This window comes from Epinephelus moara, chromosome 19 (assembly GCF_006386435.1).
Source record: "Epinephelus moara isolate mb chromosome 19, YSFRI_EMoa_1.0, whole genome shotgun sequence".
Lineage (NCBI taxonomy): Eukaryota > Metazoa > Chordata > Actinopteri > Perciformes > Serranidae > Epinephelus > Epinephelus moara.
In genome coordinates this window covers 17,092,297-17,109,786 of record NC_065524.1, presented here as the reverse complement: position 1 = coordinate 17,109,786, position 17,490 = coordinate 17,092,297, and the positions used below count along the sequence as shown (strand labels likewise).

Sequence of the window (17,490 nt, the reverse complement as noted above, 5' to 3'; positions counted from 1 at the left end):
AAGAGTACATGAAAGCATCATGAATCCAACTAAAATGACACAATATGTTTTTCCTTCCAAAACAAAGTGACGACATCAAACAGTAATCTTCCAGTTCTCATATGTCCAGTTCAGTGGTGCTGCCTCATTTCCCAGTGGTTAGGGTGTGTTACTGACTGGTTTTTTGTTTCAAATTATAGGCAATTTAGTTTCCTCCAACTCCCAGAAACGCAGCATGAAAAGTTAGGTCAGACAGGATCATTATTAATAACCAGGCAACTCTAAGTACATGAGGCATTTATATGTTCAACAAGCTTTTTTTTATTTTGCTTCACATATTTAAATGTGCTTTTGAACAGGTTACATTGTGAGAGTACAAGTATTATTTTTTATCAGTCCAAGGGGGGGGCGTTGGCAAATCTTCGTGACCAAAGGTTTGCTGGCAGGTGTAGACTGACAAACAAAGAGGTTTAGATGAACTGCTCATAACCACTGCTGGACCTCTTCCTTCATTTTCCTCATGTCACTACAAGCCAAAGAAGCTCTAGTTTACTGTAAACTTTAACTGCACACTGCCATGACTCATGAATCAAGTTGTCTAAGCACCAGTTACAGTACGGGCCAACCTCCCTGTGACACTTCCCAGTAATCTCTCCTTACTGGACCTCACTGGAGACACACATAAAACTAGCTAAAGATTTTCCAAATTTAGTGGAAAATAAAAATTTGTAACCTCTGAATAAATGCCTTTGTGTATATATATATATATATTTAGATTTTTTTTTTTTTTTTTAGAAATTATACAGTACAATTATATCATGATTTGAAATGAGTGTATATTCACATTAACCCTTTTTGTCCATACATATTACAATATGAATTTAGAGACTATTGTGCCACACCAGGCTTCTAAGTGCACATCCACACTTACTTTGGTGATAAAAAGACTAATGTTACAAAGTAACTTCACAGAGACAGACTGACACCATTTTACGAGCTCTAACTTGTCCATCCTACCCTTTTGTCTTGGTAAACGCAGTTAATCAGTGCTTCAAGGCAGACATTTCTTCTCGTCTTTTTCCCACTCCCGGAGGACTGAAAACTTTCCGAAATGAGGAATGAATTCAAGTGTTTCTTTGTTAGTTGTTCAGTCAGGTTTTAAAGCCCTTTTTACAGAAGCTTTTGATGTATGCTTGTGTCATACGGGGTAGACATACAGGCCCTGGGAGCCACTTGCACATGTAATCTCAAATTTGATCTAAAAGAAAACAATTTAAGTGTAAAACAACATTCACATGTTGTAAAGCCTGGTGCCACAGTCACACTATGAGACAACACTCTGCACACTAAACAGCCACACCAACATTTACTCTGTTCGCCTGCTCCCACAGATTAGGAGTACGAATTTCATTTTCTCTCACACGTACGTTTAAAAGCAGGAAAAGTACACACACTGATCAACAGGGTTTGGTCTTCAAGTCTGAGCATTACCAACTTTAACTGTTCCCGCTGTTTATCTTCTTCTGTCTCTTTTGGGGGAAAAAGCTGTTTCTCTCCCACCCTGCTTTTGGACAAAAGGTCAAGCAGCAGCTTCCGGGACTGTTTCAGAAAGCATTTTCAGCAAATCATGTTGTAACTGGTGCTGTGACAAGGAAAACGGAAAAAAGAAGCTTCCTCAGTCAAACATGTTCAAGCCTCCACACAAGTTCACTGCCTGACAGTGGAGGAATCTGACGCTCATGTAGCCGTCCTGTGGTTTGGTGACAGTGGTGGTGTTGGTACCAGGACGCTGCTGGGAGGCTCCACGGACCAGATCCTTTGTGATGCGGCAATGGAGCCAGAGTTCAGATGGCAGCTCTAGCGACCTTTGTTCTTTTTGGCATTTCCCTAAAGGAAACAGAAAATACAAGCTCAGTTCTGCAAAAAATTAAATCGAGTAATTTCCGGGATTGCTACATCATTTTTAAACACTGTGTTGCGTTCAAGTGCCGCAAGTTTAAGTAGCTCAGTTTTGTTTTGCATTCTGTTTCAAAATCTAAAAACATGCTGAGGCTAGTCTCGGGCCTTCAAGAGAAAATCACCACCTCTAACCCACAAACATGTTCTGTCCTGCACCTTCCCAACACACAGCCATCTGTGTGCACACAAGCAGGAACATGCACGCTTAAAAAAACGGGCCTCCCCATTTCTGCAGCTTTAACTTAACGACTTCTTCAGATGGTTCCAGCAGGTGCTTTTCCCATCAGGCCCGGCAGCAACCACAACACCGTCGATGACCTCCCAGTTCAACCTCATAACTGACAGAAACTTTACAATGTCACATTTCACTGCCAAACCTGAAATGATCCTTCACACTCCCTGAAGCCGCTGGATTTTTATCACTCCTCTTTGATGATGGAGCTTTTAGATTTACTTACATGGAGAGTGACATCGTGTGACAGCTGAAAACAAAACCTGAGAGTGGAGCTACATTTTGAAAGGCGACTATTTTGAAAAGAGCTTGATTTAACAAAGATGAAAAGCAGACACAAAAGAAGGCGTTGTACCTTGCTGCCCAGTTTGAGCGTGTCGATTTCCTCTCTCTGCTTGCTCAAAGTCTCATTCATACTGCACAGGTGGTCGCTCATCATGCTGAGCTGGTCTTCATAGCTCCTCTTTGTTGTGGTCAGCTCATCCTGTACCAGACATCACAGTTACAGTGATACATGCACTGAATTTGATACTGCTCACGTAAACAGCATATTCAATTTGGATATTCCGAATCGGGCCTCTTTCTGAGTGTAGCATTTTCCAATTAAGACATGTGGGATATGCTGATGTCATCCAGGTTTTAGGATCATTCTTTGGGAATTTGGAATATGCGTCTCAATTAAGGCTTTTACCGCAGTTTGCAACACACAGCCTCTTGCCTGTTTACCATCAGCTCTGAGTGTTGTCATGGATGCACTTTACACAACCCAACAGTTTGCAAGGCCGCAATGGAGATGCATGCCCAAAAGAAAAGCCCACATTTCCGGATCGAATGGAGAAACACAGCAACCTTTAAACATTATGAAAGAGTTGGGTATTAACAGGTTTTTGGATAGGTGCAAATATGGCAATGCTGGCCTTTTCAGGAAGGTGGTTAAAGAAATTAAAGAGGAAGGCTGTACTTGCACGGTCAAACAAGTCTGCCACCAATGGAAAGCTTTGAAAAAATGCTATTCATATACATTTTGATGTCATACACATCATATTATGGCACGTTAATCTTAGTATGAATGGCTGCATGTAGACAGGAACGTTAGTGGAATATTCATTTTCATTATCCATGTAAACAGCTCAGTAGGAATATTGTCTTTTTCACAGTAAGGGGAAAAAAACCTGAATATTTTCTGCATGTAAACAAAGTCAGTGAGAATGTTTTGTGAGTTGGGAGGAGGCCAGTGTCTATACTCAGACAGGAAGCTCTCTGATAATGAGACTACATTTTACCTGCAAGCGTGTGATGTTCTGATTAGCCAGTTTGACCTCCTCGCTCAGAGTCTCCCGTGATTTCTCTGCAATGGCTAATCTCTTGGCCAAAGCCCGACACTAGAAAGAGAGAGGAAAAAAAAAAGAAAGTAAACAACTGCTGTCCCCTGACAGGTTTAACACATGACATGCACATTTTACAGATCTTTTTCAAAAGCTGCAATAAAGGTAGATATTCCTTTGAGTAATGGGTATATTTGAGGACAGCGTCAAAGCTAAATGCACAATTTGGAAAAACTGACAGTTTAATACCAGAGACAGCGACTCGAGATCAGGTGCATTCTTGTTGCTACGATACAAAACGTGGATGACTGACACACCAGTTAGTCACAATGCGAAAGGATGTCACATAGAGAAGTATCCACATTCAGATCAAGCCTCAACGTAATACTAAAAATATAAGGTGTCAGTTTCTCAGTAAAAAAAAGAAAGGAAACTCTTAGTAATAATGGAGCTCAGAAACCATTTCCAAAGTACAAAGAGGAAAGAACAGAGAAACAAGGTTAACTTCTAGTTCAGCTTCTACACTCTCTGTTCTCAAGCAAATTTAAGAAGCAGACAAAAATAGCACGCATGAGGGGACAGGGCAAGTGACTGTTCTGCACTAAATGTTTTTGGACGTTTTAGTGGAGGTTGTAAAAGTTTCCGTATCTCTTCCCGGATGACATGCGATGTTAGAGAGGCCGCGTGCGATGAAAAGGTCAGTTCTTTGCAATAACAAGCAGCTTAGTTAGGGCTTCACCTCAGAGTGAAAGTGCACAGCTTTGCTGTCTGAAATCTGGAGCTGGGTGGTGAGCTCTCCCACTCTGGCCATGTAGTGAGTCTTTATCAGCTGCTCCCTGGACTCCTCGTCTCCCACCTGCAAACGCAGACACAACATCCAGCTAGATAAGATTTCTTTTCCCTCTGGAAAGCATTATGATCTTTATATGTATTTTCTTTTTTTATTTAGGAGCTCTTCATTTAGTATGTTAATTAGTTGAGTGTTTGACAACTCACATGCTCAACTGTTGGTGTTGTGCACAACATGCCAACCTGGTGACAAGACACAAAAGAGAAACAAGTCAGGAATTTCAAAACAGGAAACCCACTTCAAACACAAACAGGCCTCCAACACTGTTAGGACAGACTAGCATGCAAGAGATAATAACAACAAAAGCTAATACACAAGTAGAACAGACTAGTGAGTCAAACTGCCCTGGATTGTGACTGCACTGTGAACTCTGCACTCACATGCATAAACAACAGTATTCTTCTATTGTACCGCATCAGCACATCGGGAAGTCTGACTTTTATTAAGCAAAAACTTGCTTAGCGTGGGAGCTACAAGAAAAGAACGATAATACTCCCTTTGTTGAAGCAAATCAGACACCAGTGCCATGAGCAGAAAATACCCTCTGCAAGCAAAAACTAACAAGTACAGCAGCCAATGGAGTGACTGTACCAGACTGGTGCACAGCGTAGTCTCTTTTCCCACAGCCTTCTGCTCCTTCTCTGCATCCTCATGGCTCTGTGCGAGTGTGCTGGCTGCAGCTGGCTGCGAGTTTGGACTTCCCCCTAGAGCTGCCGCGAGCTGCGCTTCCAGCTCCGCAATGCGCTGGTTCTCCTTTTCCAACCGCACCTTCCCCAGCTGGGCTTCCAGGAGCCAGTGCTCCTTCTCCTGCTCCAACCGAGCGATCTTCTCCTGGCTCTGCTGCACCTGTGGAAGGCCAACAGGGAGAGGAGAGGGTTGGACAGTGAGCTTGTGGGAAGAGGGCTGAGCGAAGGTTGGGAGAAGTGGAGGGGCAGCAGTATTTAGGAGGAAATGAGGAAACTATAAAACAAAGCAGTTTGGAATTGTACAATCTGAGCAGGGGTTTAACATTTTTGATCTGATCAAAATAAAATAAAATTTGTGAAAGATGAGGTCATGTTTGGTCGAGTTTATCTGTATCTTTGTATTATCTAATATCAGAGATTTGCCCCAATGCCTTAGGCTTTAAAGGTCCTAAGGTCCTTTAGCCTCCAGGTCTTCCAAATGCTAGAGGCTTAAATGGCAAAATCACAAAAAGCTCTATCTTTATACAATAATTTTGTGACTATGTACTTCACAATTAACTTGAATGCTGAAATGACACATTGAAGCATGTAGATGGAGACACATTTACAAAGAGAAAACCCTTTGAACTTGCTCAGGACAGAACATGCAGGCACTCGCTGGCCAAGCTTGTCAATTCCTCACACCCTGTCCCTACAGAGCAACTCCTCTGAAATATTACATAACTGTATCATTATGAGACAGAATCCTGCACTTGTTAAAGACTTTCTTTACTTTTATGACCAGCTATCTTCTCATGAACGACTGAAATATACAAAAATAACTGCATGTGGAACCATTTTTACTTTATCTTGATGTTATTACACCACTGCCTTTAGGGCAGCAAGACCTGGCTGGCACACTGACTCATACATGCTCACACTGTCCACATTACACAGAGTGCCTTTTTGGAAAATGATGAGCAAAATCTTCAGTCGATTCTAAACCAACGGAAACGGTTTAAAGGAAGAGTTTTGTGTCATACCTGCTGAGTGAGCCCTTCTCTGCTCTCGGTGGAGCTGGTGAGTATACGACGGTTTGACAGGGCTTCTCTGTATGGAACAGACTGCGGCCTGGCCTGAGTGAAGAAACAACAGTGGGAAAATGTCCATTTAATTTAATTTGTATACTATTTCACTTTATTTATATACTACTTTATTTCTGTTTTATACTGTACTTAAAATCTTTTCCACAGAAAAGAAAAAACAAAGAATAAAAGCAAAGCAAGTCATAAAATACAGGGGCAATAAAATACTGATAAAAGTAAAACATAAAATGGCAAAAGCGAACAGATAAAACTCGATGAAACATGAAATATTTACAAAAGCAATTTAAAAGACATTGCAGATGTAGTCTTTGTAATCTCAATGGGCCCAAACTTCAATAGTCTGGGAGCTTTAACTGTACATGCTCGGTCACCAGCCAGGACCTTGTAATAGCCAGCAGATCTGAGCCTATACGAACCTTTTTGATTGCACTGAAATAGGCAGCTGCTTTCTTTTTGTTGGCCAGCATACTCTCTGCTTGCAAGGGGTTGAGGGCTGCTGTGCTGCCTCTTGGACTGTAGCCCGATGATGTGAAGAAGTCCAAGTTGTTGCTGAAGAAAGTGGCAATCTGCAACAAAACAGTGACATGATGTCTCATATCATGAAAACGAAAGAGATCTTTGCAGCCTCCTTCGCTAAAGCAACGTTAATTAGTGCCTACATATCTCAACGCAGATACTCAGCATTCTGTTTAGCCTCAAATTAACCAGTGTGTTTACAGCAGAGAGATGATTACACCACCAAGTGTCCAGGATGATAAATGTCTGAGCAATTAAGCTTTTGCCTGCAGAGATGATCGCTCTGAAAGCACAGCTCGCTCCACACATCCCGTGCCAGCGTGTTATTCAACGCTGCAACCCACCGGACTGTGCCTCCCATCAGCAGACACATCTCAGCCAACGCTTCACTTGACTCACAAAGAGAAATCATTTATCCCTTTGCTCTGACTGGGGAGCAGCTGTACAAACTGTGAGCTGGACAGTATCTTTGAACGTTTGACCGTTACCCACCTGAGTCCTGTCGTTCTGTGGTGGCAAAATTACCAAAGTGATCCAGTTGCGGTGAAATCTCACTGCTACTTACAACTGAGCTTTTGTGTATTACAGCTCACACATAACACTCTGTTTGAAGCTGTGCTATAAAGGATATTAGCCTGGCTGCTGCCTGCCCCCTGTTGGCTGTACCTTGCCGGTGCTGCTGGTCAGAGAACCCAAAGATCCCAGCAGGCACTCTGTGGTGGTAGAGAGCTTCTGTGTGACGGTGGGGAGCTCCTTCTCTAATCCGGCTTTCTGGTTGTAGTGCTTTGACATCTCTGGACATACAGGGAAGAAAGAGAGCAGCAGGAGAGGCATTTGTGGCATCTATTGGCTTTGAGTCCCATCTTTAGCTTCAACAACTACATTTTTATCATCTTGTGACATCACAGGCGGCTTTTTTGTGACGCTCCCTTACTGTTTGGTACGTAAATGATGTGTTACATATTGTAGATACTGTGAAACTACACGCCTTTAGTGTATATTTGCACATAATCACTGTCCCCACAAGAACCAAGACAAAGCTACAAATTACACAAACACACTCAGCTAAGTGTGTCAGCTGTACACATAAGTGACTCTTCTCTGCCAGAGAGCACTAAATTACACTTTCATTTGGCACCACAGTGTGATAGAAGCTACACTAAAGCCTCTGCTTATTTACTCTTCAAAAACTGGGCTGGCGGGTTTTGTAATGAAAACAGAAAATTATTCTAACTTTTATGAATGGCAACAGCAGCTAGGCGGTTACATGAGGGAATCGTTGTGCTGTGTCACATTGGCTGTGAATGGCTGCGGATAATAAGTGGCTCACGGTGCTGCTCACCTTTAATGGCATCGTGAAGACTGTGTAGGCAGGCAGCCAGCTGGGTGAAGACAGCTGAGGTGCTGCTCTGTGGCATGGCATCCTGCCGAACACCTGAGACACATTGCACACGTTTGTAATACAAGCACATCGTATCACTTCACACGCAGGGCTCGTTCTTTCCATATAATCAAGTACTTCAAAGAAAATATGATCATTCACATTCATTTGTGAAGTATTTTTTCTAATTACATATTAGCTGGGATGATGACAGAAGTTTTAGGCAAAAAGATATCAAACGTTCACCAGATCCAGAAAAAAAGCTCAGGGCCTGACCTGACATTTTAAAGGGACAGTTCACCCCACAATCAAAAATATTTTGGATTGTTTTGGTGTGAGTTGGGTTGCCGAGTGTTGGAGTTATCGCCCGTAAAGATGTCTGCCTTCTATAGAATATAATGGGACTGGATGGCACTCGTCTTGTGGTGCTCAAAGCACAGAAAACAATATATTAAAGAAACTTAACGGCAATATCTCTTTCCAGAAATGATGACCTGGTACTCAAGATAATCCACAGACCTCTTTGTTAGTGGTTTCATGTAGGAACTATTTCCTTTCTACCAAAGCACACCTGCCAACTGTACTGTATCACAGCACAGAAGGAAGCATGTATCTACTGCTAAGGGTGTAACGATCCATCACACTGGATTGATATATCCATTAAATGATCAATGATCCAATGTCATCGATGCCAAGAGTAAACGTCGATGCTGATTGTCGGCTTTAGGATACATTTTAATTTAAAAGTCTGTGTCACTGTCAGACAGCAACAGGCAGACAGCAAGCAGCCCAGAGAGAGACTATGAGGATAACGTTATTTACTCAGGAATAAATCAGCAGTGTGGAAATATTTTCAACAGACAGAGCGCATGCCATAAGTAAACAATGCCTGGACAGACATCTCACTGTGCCAACTTCTCACTACAGCCACATTAGCTGCTCTGTTTAAATAATGTTCGGCTCAAAAAATCTGCATGCAGACTGAAATTCAACCAAGCTGTTCTGTTGAGAGATGCAGTGACTTAAACCAACGGTGAATATAAAAACAATAAAGTTACATGTAATTTGTTAAACTACGTGCAGAGGACAAAAAGCCTGCTAGCCGCTAGGCTAATTTATGCAAAAGCAAATAATGGGTCACCAGCAAAAACAATTGTTCTGTCCATGAACCTTAACAGTTGTTACTGAGCTGAAATTGATACTTCTGTTAAACAATGTTGTTGTTAGTCCATGTTTTATGGCTGTTCTGAGAAGTTTGCCTTCAGGGCTTTAAGCCAGATATACCTCAAGTTTTAGGAAACAGATGATGGCTTGGGTTAAAACTAAAATATTTCTGCCAGAAACGTCTCTCTGGCAGACAGCCCTGGAAGTTAACTAATCCCATGTGCTGTTTTATATGTGTTAATGGAGTCAGTTTGAAGTAAACTTTACTGCACTTAGGCGGTTACTATTACTGACATTACTTATGTGTTGCTTTTATATTTTATGGCCATAAGCATAAAAGTAGGGGTGGCAGCTTCTACTGTAACAGACTGTGTTAAATGGGCATATAAAATAGTCTCATGTTGATCACTGGCCCCCTAATCGCATTGAATCGAAATCGTATTGCAGCAGACTTTATAATATCGGCATATATCGTACTGTTGTCCAAAGAATCAATGTAATATCTTATCGTGGTAATTTACACCCCTCTCTACTGCTAGCTCACCTAGCACCACTGAGCTAGCTAATGTTACATCTCATCCAAGGAGGACGCCATTTATGTGAAAATTTAGCACTTTCAAGACCACTTCTCATTCATGAAGAGATTCCTTTTTTCCTTCTGTGCGATGGTATGGTTGGTGGGTGTTGTTTAGTAGAAAGAAAACAACAAGGTCTGTGGATTATCTTGAGTAACTGCGTCATTTTTTCTGGAAGCTGTTAAGTTTTTTGACTGTATTTTTTTTGCGCTTTGAGCACCACAAGCTGAGTGCCATCTAGTTTCATTATATTGGAGAGAAGGCAGACATCTCTAAGGCCGATATCTCCAACACTGGGCAACGCACAACAAAAATACCTAGACTGATAAATAGCACTAAAGGTGAAAGGAAAAATATGTATTTTTGATTTGAAGGTGAAATGTCCCTTTAAGCTAAAAACACACAAACACACAAGCCACACTCAATGTTTTAACTCTCTCTCTTTAAAAAAAAAAACTTTATCAACTAATCTGTGAGAAATGGCACATTATATATTCATATATCATATATTGTATATTTCTGCTTATGTTATCTTACTGGGTAAGGCCAAAAGGGTAATGTAGCTCTGCAGTTTCTCGAACACAGAAGTTACTCTCTTCATGTCACTCTGCAACTCCTGGTTTTTCACACTGAGGGCAGTAGTACAAAGAGGTGCGTCGCACTCTTCTTCCAGGCTGAGAAGAGAAGAGAAGAGAAGATCAATACAGCCTCCTCCACTCCATTTTTCTATCTGTTACACACACACACACACACACACACACACACACACACACACACACACACACACACACAGAGCACTGACCTTTTCAGCTGGTAGGGAAGAATCTTTTGCAGAAAGTGGGTGTATGAGGAGAAATTATCAGCAAAGCACTTCAGCTTGACCACAGTCTCCTTAAATTCAAGAAAAAAAGACACACAATAAGAGGCTGGTTCTAAGCAAACACCATGAACAAGCCCACACAATGTCTCAGTCCAAAACATCACTCACCAGTATTGTAACAGTGTCCTCTGTGATGCTTTGGTGTAACTGCAGGAAGCTGTCCTCCAGGGGGCGCACATAGGCTGCATTCTCATGTAGATACTGAGAGAACTAGGTAGAGGGGGAAATCGTATATTTGAGTTTACACACTGAACACAGAAATACATTTTATGAGTAAACCCTCTGCTACTGTCTTTTATGGCTAACATTGTTGTACATCTGTTACATGATAGGCAGGTTGTATTTCTTGTGTGTGGCTGCCTCACCTTCTGGTTAAGAGGGGAGATGGGCTCAATGGAAGAGTCCAGGGGATAGATGTGCACTCTCTGTTCTGTGTAGGAGTGGAAGTTTAACAGCGCAGCCACCAAGTCCTGGATAAAGCTCAGGGCCTGACCTGCCAAGTCCCGGGCTTTAAGCTGAAACCACAGAAAGGTCACGCTCAGTGTCTCTGAAGAAATCCAGCTGGATCAATACATCTGTAACATACTGTTTGTATTTCTGACAAACCAGTAGAGGATTAACTAATCAATCAAAAAAAAATCAACAACTTATAACTATTAACTGCTAATAATTTAAGTCATTTTTTAGTAAAAATAACAAAATGTGCCAAGTTCCAGCTAATACATTGTGTGTTTTTGATATATTTCTTTATCTTAATTAATAGTAATTTTAATGTCTTTGGGTTTTGGACTGTTAACCCCCATTTCCGCTGAGCAGTACGGTACAGTTCAGGTTGGTATGCTTCTTTTCCGTTCTCACTGTGAAAAGTTGTGGATGGTACCGATGGAACCATTCCTAACCGTCCCCATTTTTGGTCTTCCCTCTGTTGGGGTACCTAGCACACAGATCTGGTACTAAAAGGTGGAGCTGTGAACACTGCAGTCCATTGACTAGTCAATAGTGGACGGACACTCTGCTCAGGGCTGAGTTGTGGCTGGTTTTGAGGCTCATGTAACCACTGTTCATACCATGGAGAGCTTAGTAAACTGTAGCTATAAAATGAAAGGATGTTTTGTTGCCTCTCACAGCAGCTGGAGTCGGATAAAAAATAATTTAATTCACTGGGCTGACTGCCGGCAACTTTTAAGGTGGAACGTTTATTTGTTAAGTTACTCAATGTATGAGCTGATGACATGAATTAATCACCACCCCTTAAATCACTGTGACAACTCTGACCATTACTTTAGTTTTTATATGACATACACTTTTAGTAATGAGTGGATCTTCAAGCATTTACAAATCTACATTAATTTTGACTGGGTTATGTGAACTGCATATATTCTAATCCTCACTCGGAGAAAAAAAAAAGCGCAGCGAAGCATCGTTCTGTGAGCTACAGCAACACAAAACCCCTGCGCTTGCCTTAGAAGGACAAAAATGCACAAACCCGCTATTTTTAAACATCCCACGAAGAGAGAGACTCTCATTGCAGCCTGTTTTATATGAAAATGTCGGCATGTATGTATGTAAAAAAAATAAACTAAAAAAAATTTAGCTCCGTGGACAATTAACAATAAACAAGACTTCCATCTGTGTCACTGGTGAAGAGCCAGGAAATACAGTGAGTACTGGACAGAGCAGTGAGTGATAACCACCCCGCCCACATTTAAGGGTACTGTGTGCGGTGGAAACCCTAGAGTCTAGGTACCATGTCTGAAGGGTTACTTTTGGTTCCAAAGGTACCATACCAAAAGTGATTGGTGGAAACAGGGCTTTAGTCCTTCCTTGAATAATCAAGACAATGACTGTTTTCCTTCAATAGATATATATTTGATTATAGCTGAGCCTTACTACTGGAGTGCTAAGTTATTGGTTTAAAAAAAATACTTTTTTTTTTAAGAGAAAATGTTGAAAATAATGTGTTGTAATGAGGGAATATTACTGTAAGTGTAGACAACAGTGAATAACCTGTAATGATATATAACAAGTTTTTTTCATTGAACTAATGATTAACGCCTGGGCGCTATAAACCCATTAAAAAATCTGGTCTGTTGTCTCACTCACCTGGTGCCTTCGATTGTGTGGCGGCACATTTAGGCTGTTGTAGTCACTAAATTCTGCAGGATAGAAGAGAAAGCAGTTAAACCAGAGCAGATCCTCAGTGCCTGCACTGAACTTTATTGACTCAACAAACACAGCTTAAATGGTTTAGCCTCCTGCCTTCTTACGTGCAATATTACAGTTTGGTGTAGCATTACAGTATTTACTCCTGGGCAGAATGGTGTTATGGTATCAGTGACAGAGACATAAATGTTCTCAAATAGATGTCTGCGTTGTAGCAGACTGTTTTTGTCCGAGTGGCTCGGTGCCAGATACTCACTGGTGTCATTAAAGGGCACTTTCTCCTGGATAACACTGCTGCTTTGTTTCACCTGTCTGTTCAGCTCTGCTTGGCACCGCCTCAACTGTTGCTGACTGCAGAAAGAGAGCAAACAAAAGACTTTAATGGGTTCAATTATGCATGTTGCTTGGTTAATCAATTTAATGTGGTTTGAGAATCATAACTGCAGTAGAAGAAAACATATATATCAGAGGTTAATATCAAATAGAAAAATAAGAAAGGATGCTGGTATGAATGTACGCCCTATATGCAAATCACCCTTCTGGTTTTCTGACACCATATTAGTGACTTAAATTACTCTTTAACTCCAAATAAAAGGGAGAACGTACCACTCTTCTGTTCGCATTCTGCACTCTTTTGCCTCCCTCTCCAGGGTCTGTGCTTTCAGCTAACAGGAGATAAGAAAAATAAACACACTTTAATACACTTTATAAAAACTGAAAATTACATAATGTACTTCATTCTTCTCCTGCGGCTCATCCTCACCTCTAAACGTGCCTTGTCACTCTGTAGCCGCTCGATTGTTTCCATGTACTTAGTGGTGAGTCCATCCACAACAGCCTGGTGCTGCTCGGAGTCTCTCTCGAGCTCCTGTAGTCGTGTCGTCAGCTCAGCTTCCTGCCTCCTGTGCCGCTCGTCTGCTTCATAGAACTGATGCGTACACAGCAGAAAACAGAGCAATCACATGGAAGGTCTCCCCACTGCATTAACTTTATATACAAAACAATGACAGACCAATTGTTAACACGCTGTGGCTACTTACTTGGATATGAAGGCGCTCATTTTCTTCTATCTTTTTCTGCAGGTCTTCATCAAAAACACTTTGTGTCTCCAGGCCGTGCTGTGAGGGAGAGTCTGCTTTACTCTGGGGGAGGAAGAGATAAAATAGGGGCTGCTTATCATGATCTTTTGGCTCTACAAACATTACCGTTTAATCATTGTCACTGTCATTTCATAATCACCCTTATAACTGATCTTTCTGCTACCAGACTAATTTCATGACTATGGGAATACACCCTCTTCCCTTTACCAAGCTATGTATCCTTTCCCTTATTCCCCCTTATGATCACCTTCCCCTTTTTGCCCTTGGCTTCACTGACAGCTAGCTCCTCTTGCAGTAGCTCCACTCTCTTGGCCAGCTGTTGATTCCTGAAGCTGAGACTGTCCATCTCCTGCTCCTGCTTCCTCAGGGTCTGGTCCCGCTGCTTCAGCTGATCCTGATGAGCATAACGGAGACACATTTTGAGCATAAACTTGCTGTACATGTCTTCATTACTTCTTATAAACCAGCACATTAAGCAAATCAATAACTCAAAATCATGAAGACATCACTCTATGTACTGATGCAGAACTTGCTTTGATTGAAAAAAGGCTCTCTAGCGAATGTGGCAGAGCTGACAGAGTGCTGCAGGGGTGACGTTTTTTGTAGGCTGACATCACCCTGGTTCTCACGACACAAAAAAGTAATGAGATTTTTCCAGTGGATTTTGGATTGCAGAACATACAGTAAGCATTGTAGCAAACAGAAGTTTATGATACTTAAACATTCTGTTCAGCAAGATAATTTTCACACATGAACACCACTTTAATGACTCTGAAAGGAAGGAACCAGAAGAGCTAAAATGCTAACTCAGCTACGCCGTTTCAAGACTCATTCTTACACCACTCTGTTATGCAACTCCAGCGTAACTAAACAGCAACAGTGCAATAAGTACTGGCCAGATGAGGTGACCATCTGGATTTGTTAAGCAAATACATAATTATAGATTTTTACAACACCTCTCCATTAGGCCTGATGATTAGCCTGGCTACCTGATGATGTACTTATTCAGAAACAGACAGAATAATAGTTTGTGATAAAAATCTGGAATCCCAAAAACAGAGTAAACAGTGAAGTTGTACATTACAGCTGTGGATCAGAAATATTTTTTTTTTCTGTTGTATGTGTCGCTTTACCTTATATGAGGCAGAGTTGGCCTGTTCATCCACAACTCCCTTCTTCAGCACCTGGTTCTGTGCACGGAGCTGTGAAAACATACAGAGGAAAATGCTGAGACATAAGACATAAATGCAATACAAAACGTTCTTTGACCCTGCTTGGCTTGATCTCACTTGTAAAAGAGGTTTTGATCTCAATGTGACATCCTAGTTGAATACAGGTTATATGTTATCAATGGGCAGGAATGAAATGAAAGGCAGTTTTCAAAACAAGAATAATGTGTTATGGACACAGCATCGTGAGGTGAATTCACATTTGCCTTTGCACAGAAAATCTCTCTCAAATGCTTATGTGTTGTTGCTGCTTTTTCATCCTATTCTGCATAACACAGTCAAGTCACCAAAATGTTTAAAACCCAAAGCTCGTTACTGCATAACTTGTGGTCTTTGACACATGTATACTTAATTAAGCAGAAGGGCAGCATGTGTGACAGTTACACAGTCAGCACTTTCTGAGCAGGATATGGTGCTTGGCTAACGGGGAGATCAGAGTTGAGCAGGAAACAGCACACACTCCCCGTGCTGTCAGCTGACACAGAAACAAAGGGCACAAACAGCTCACGAGAGAAAATGCAGACTCAAAGGCTTGACTGTGTCTTAACTGTCACTTGTTAATGAATTAATCTTTAAAGTAGCTGACAGCACTTGAACACAGCATGATCATTAGCTACTTAACATGTCAAATGCAGCAGCATGTAAATGACAACATTCAATCTAAAACATGCCATGATAACCCCAATCCTATAACATATCTGGTTTTATTCTGTATTGCAATAAATACTGAATCATTCATCATCATATCAGTATACATTCAGTTACTTATATGTTTACTAAATGTGTCTTTTATTTTCCTTCTCAACTTGTTTTCTATGTGCAATTACTGGAAAATGGTTGTAAATTAAGATACAGTATTATGATCCCATGTGGGACTGGCCAAATGCATGACACTAGAATAACTTTAAGAAATTTAAAATTAAAATGAAGATGCACCTGACTTAATCTACCTCAAATCATGACAGGTGTGATGATCATGATGACTCAGTTTACGTGAAAACTGTCTCAAAGAGCTGTGTTGATTGAACAAAATGGTCATTTTGGAGGCTGTAGTTTGTATTGTGTTGTACTACCTATGCTATTTTATTAAGAACACTCGTCTCAGTCTGAGGAAATTTAATTTGACTGTACCACCAACTACATCTTCCAAAATGACCATAAAGTTCGTGGTAAAATCACCTCATCTCTAAAACAATATAACCTTAATGATAGCAGGATTTATTGCAGGGCTATAATATCGGCTAGATCACATTAGTTTTAACTAAGTGTCATAAACTCCCAGTTGAGTGTATCTCCTTGCACTGGCATGAGGTCAGCTTCAACTATGGTATCCACTATTCCTGTAACGTTATAGTACATGTGTAAATATATTTAAATGGAAACTGTCATCGATTATTGATGCGTTAGTGATACAATGTTGGTGGCTAATGCTAATAACACATTGGGAGCGTCTGTGCTCCAGCCTTGTAAGTACTATGTATTTAGCAATGACAGCTAACTTTATTATCATTTAATGGGTGGACAAAGAAAGTGTTTACCTTGGAGTACTCCTGTGCCAGCTTGCTGTATTTTGTTTGCAGGTCTGTAACGTTAGCCATTGTCGCTGGTAACGTTATTCCGTCGCTAACCGTTGATGCTGGAAAACGGTATCCTAGCTAGCCCGGCTAGCTGGTGGTTGTACGGTTAGCTTGCTCGAGACCGCTCGCGCTGCTTTAAATGTTAACGGTGGACACGGTGAGCTTTAACCCAGCTAACTCAGGTTAGCTAGTTCACTGTTATTACTGAGTAATTCAGGGAGGCTTGTTCCGTTACTTGGTAAAATTAACCGCGAAAACATTGTGACAAAGGGACGGTCATGGGTCCCGGAAAAAGAAGTGGTTGGTGGTCATCTGATATGCGCTAACTTCTAAAGCCGGGACGCAACAATGTTTTAAGTTAGCGCTATTAGCAGTGACAGAGCTTGCTAGCTAGCTGGCTAGCCAACAGCTAACTAGCTATGTAGCAAAACAAATCCCTACACCGAGTCACACATGCAGGTCATGTTATGTGACAGCAGCCGTGTAGCACGCTGCGTCCGCAAATCGTATTACAGGTTGAGTTTAGCTGCTGCTAAGCTAGTCCAGCAGCCATGACAAACCATTCATCTGAAGGAATACTTTCATTTTCTAAGCAGCAAATTCTTCCTCGAATGAGATCCGACCACAGACACAAGCGCCGAGGTCAAAGTTCACCAAACAGAGAAGTGGTGAGCTGGTGTAAACAGGGCGCCGCCTAGCGTTTGATTGTCTGAAGTAAGCAAGATAGATAGATAGATAGATAGATAGATAGATAGATTATTTAAAGTAGTTAATAATACATCTATTGTC

The 17,490-nt window shown here is 41.3% G+C and overlaps 1 protein-coding gene across 2 annotated transcripts; it reads right to left on the bottom strand.

The window, feature by feature from the left end:
• Positions 1-276: 276 nt before the first annotated feature.
• Positions 277-17,344, bottom strand: ppp1r21 (protein phosphatase 1, regulatory subunit 21). 2 transcript variants are annotated; one of them, XM_050071428.1, is made up of 22 exons: positions 16,663-17,344; positions 15,029-15,097; positions 14,143-14,289; positions 13,836-13,937; positions 13,559-13,723; positions 13,402-13,460; positions 13,052-13,146; positions 12,736-12,788; positions 10,998-11,147; positions 10,741-10,842; positions 10,555-10,643; positions 10,290-10,426; positions 7,975-8,067; positions 7,299-7,426; positions 6,533-6,682; positions 6,054-6,146; positions 4,937-5,191; positions 4,492-4,527; positions 4,235-4,351; positions 3,454-3,552; positions 2,526-2,654; positions 277-1,866 (listed from the first exon to the last, which is right to left on the bottom strand). In XM_050071428.1, the coding sequence occupies exons 1-22, from the start codon at positions 16,720-16,722 to the stop codon at positions 1,837-1,839; spliced, it is 2,358 nt and encodes a 785-aa protein (XP_049927385.1). In that variant the 5' UTR covers positions 16,723-17,344; the 3' UTR covers positions 277-1,836. The 2 variants fall into 2 exon arrangements, with proteins under 2 accessions (XP_049927385.1, XP_049927386.1); XM_050071429.1 differs by having other exon boundaries at positions 14,173-14,289.
• Between the last annotated feature and the right edge of the window lie 146 nt (positions 17,345-17,490).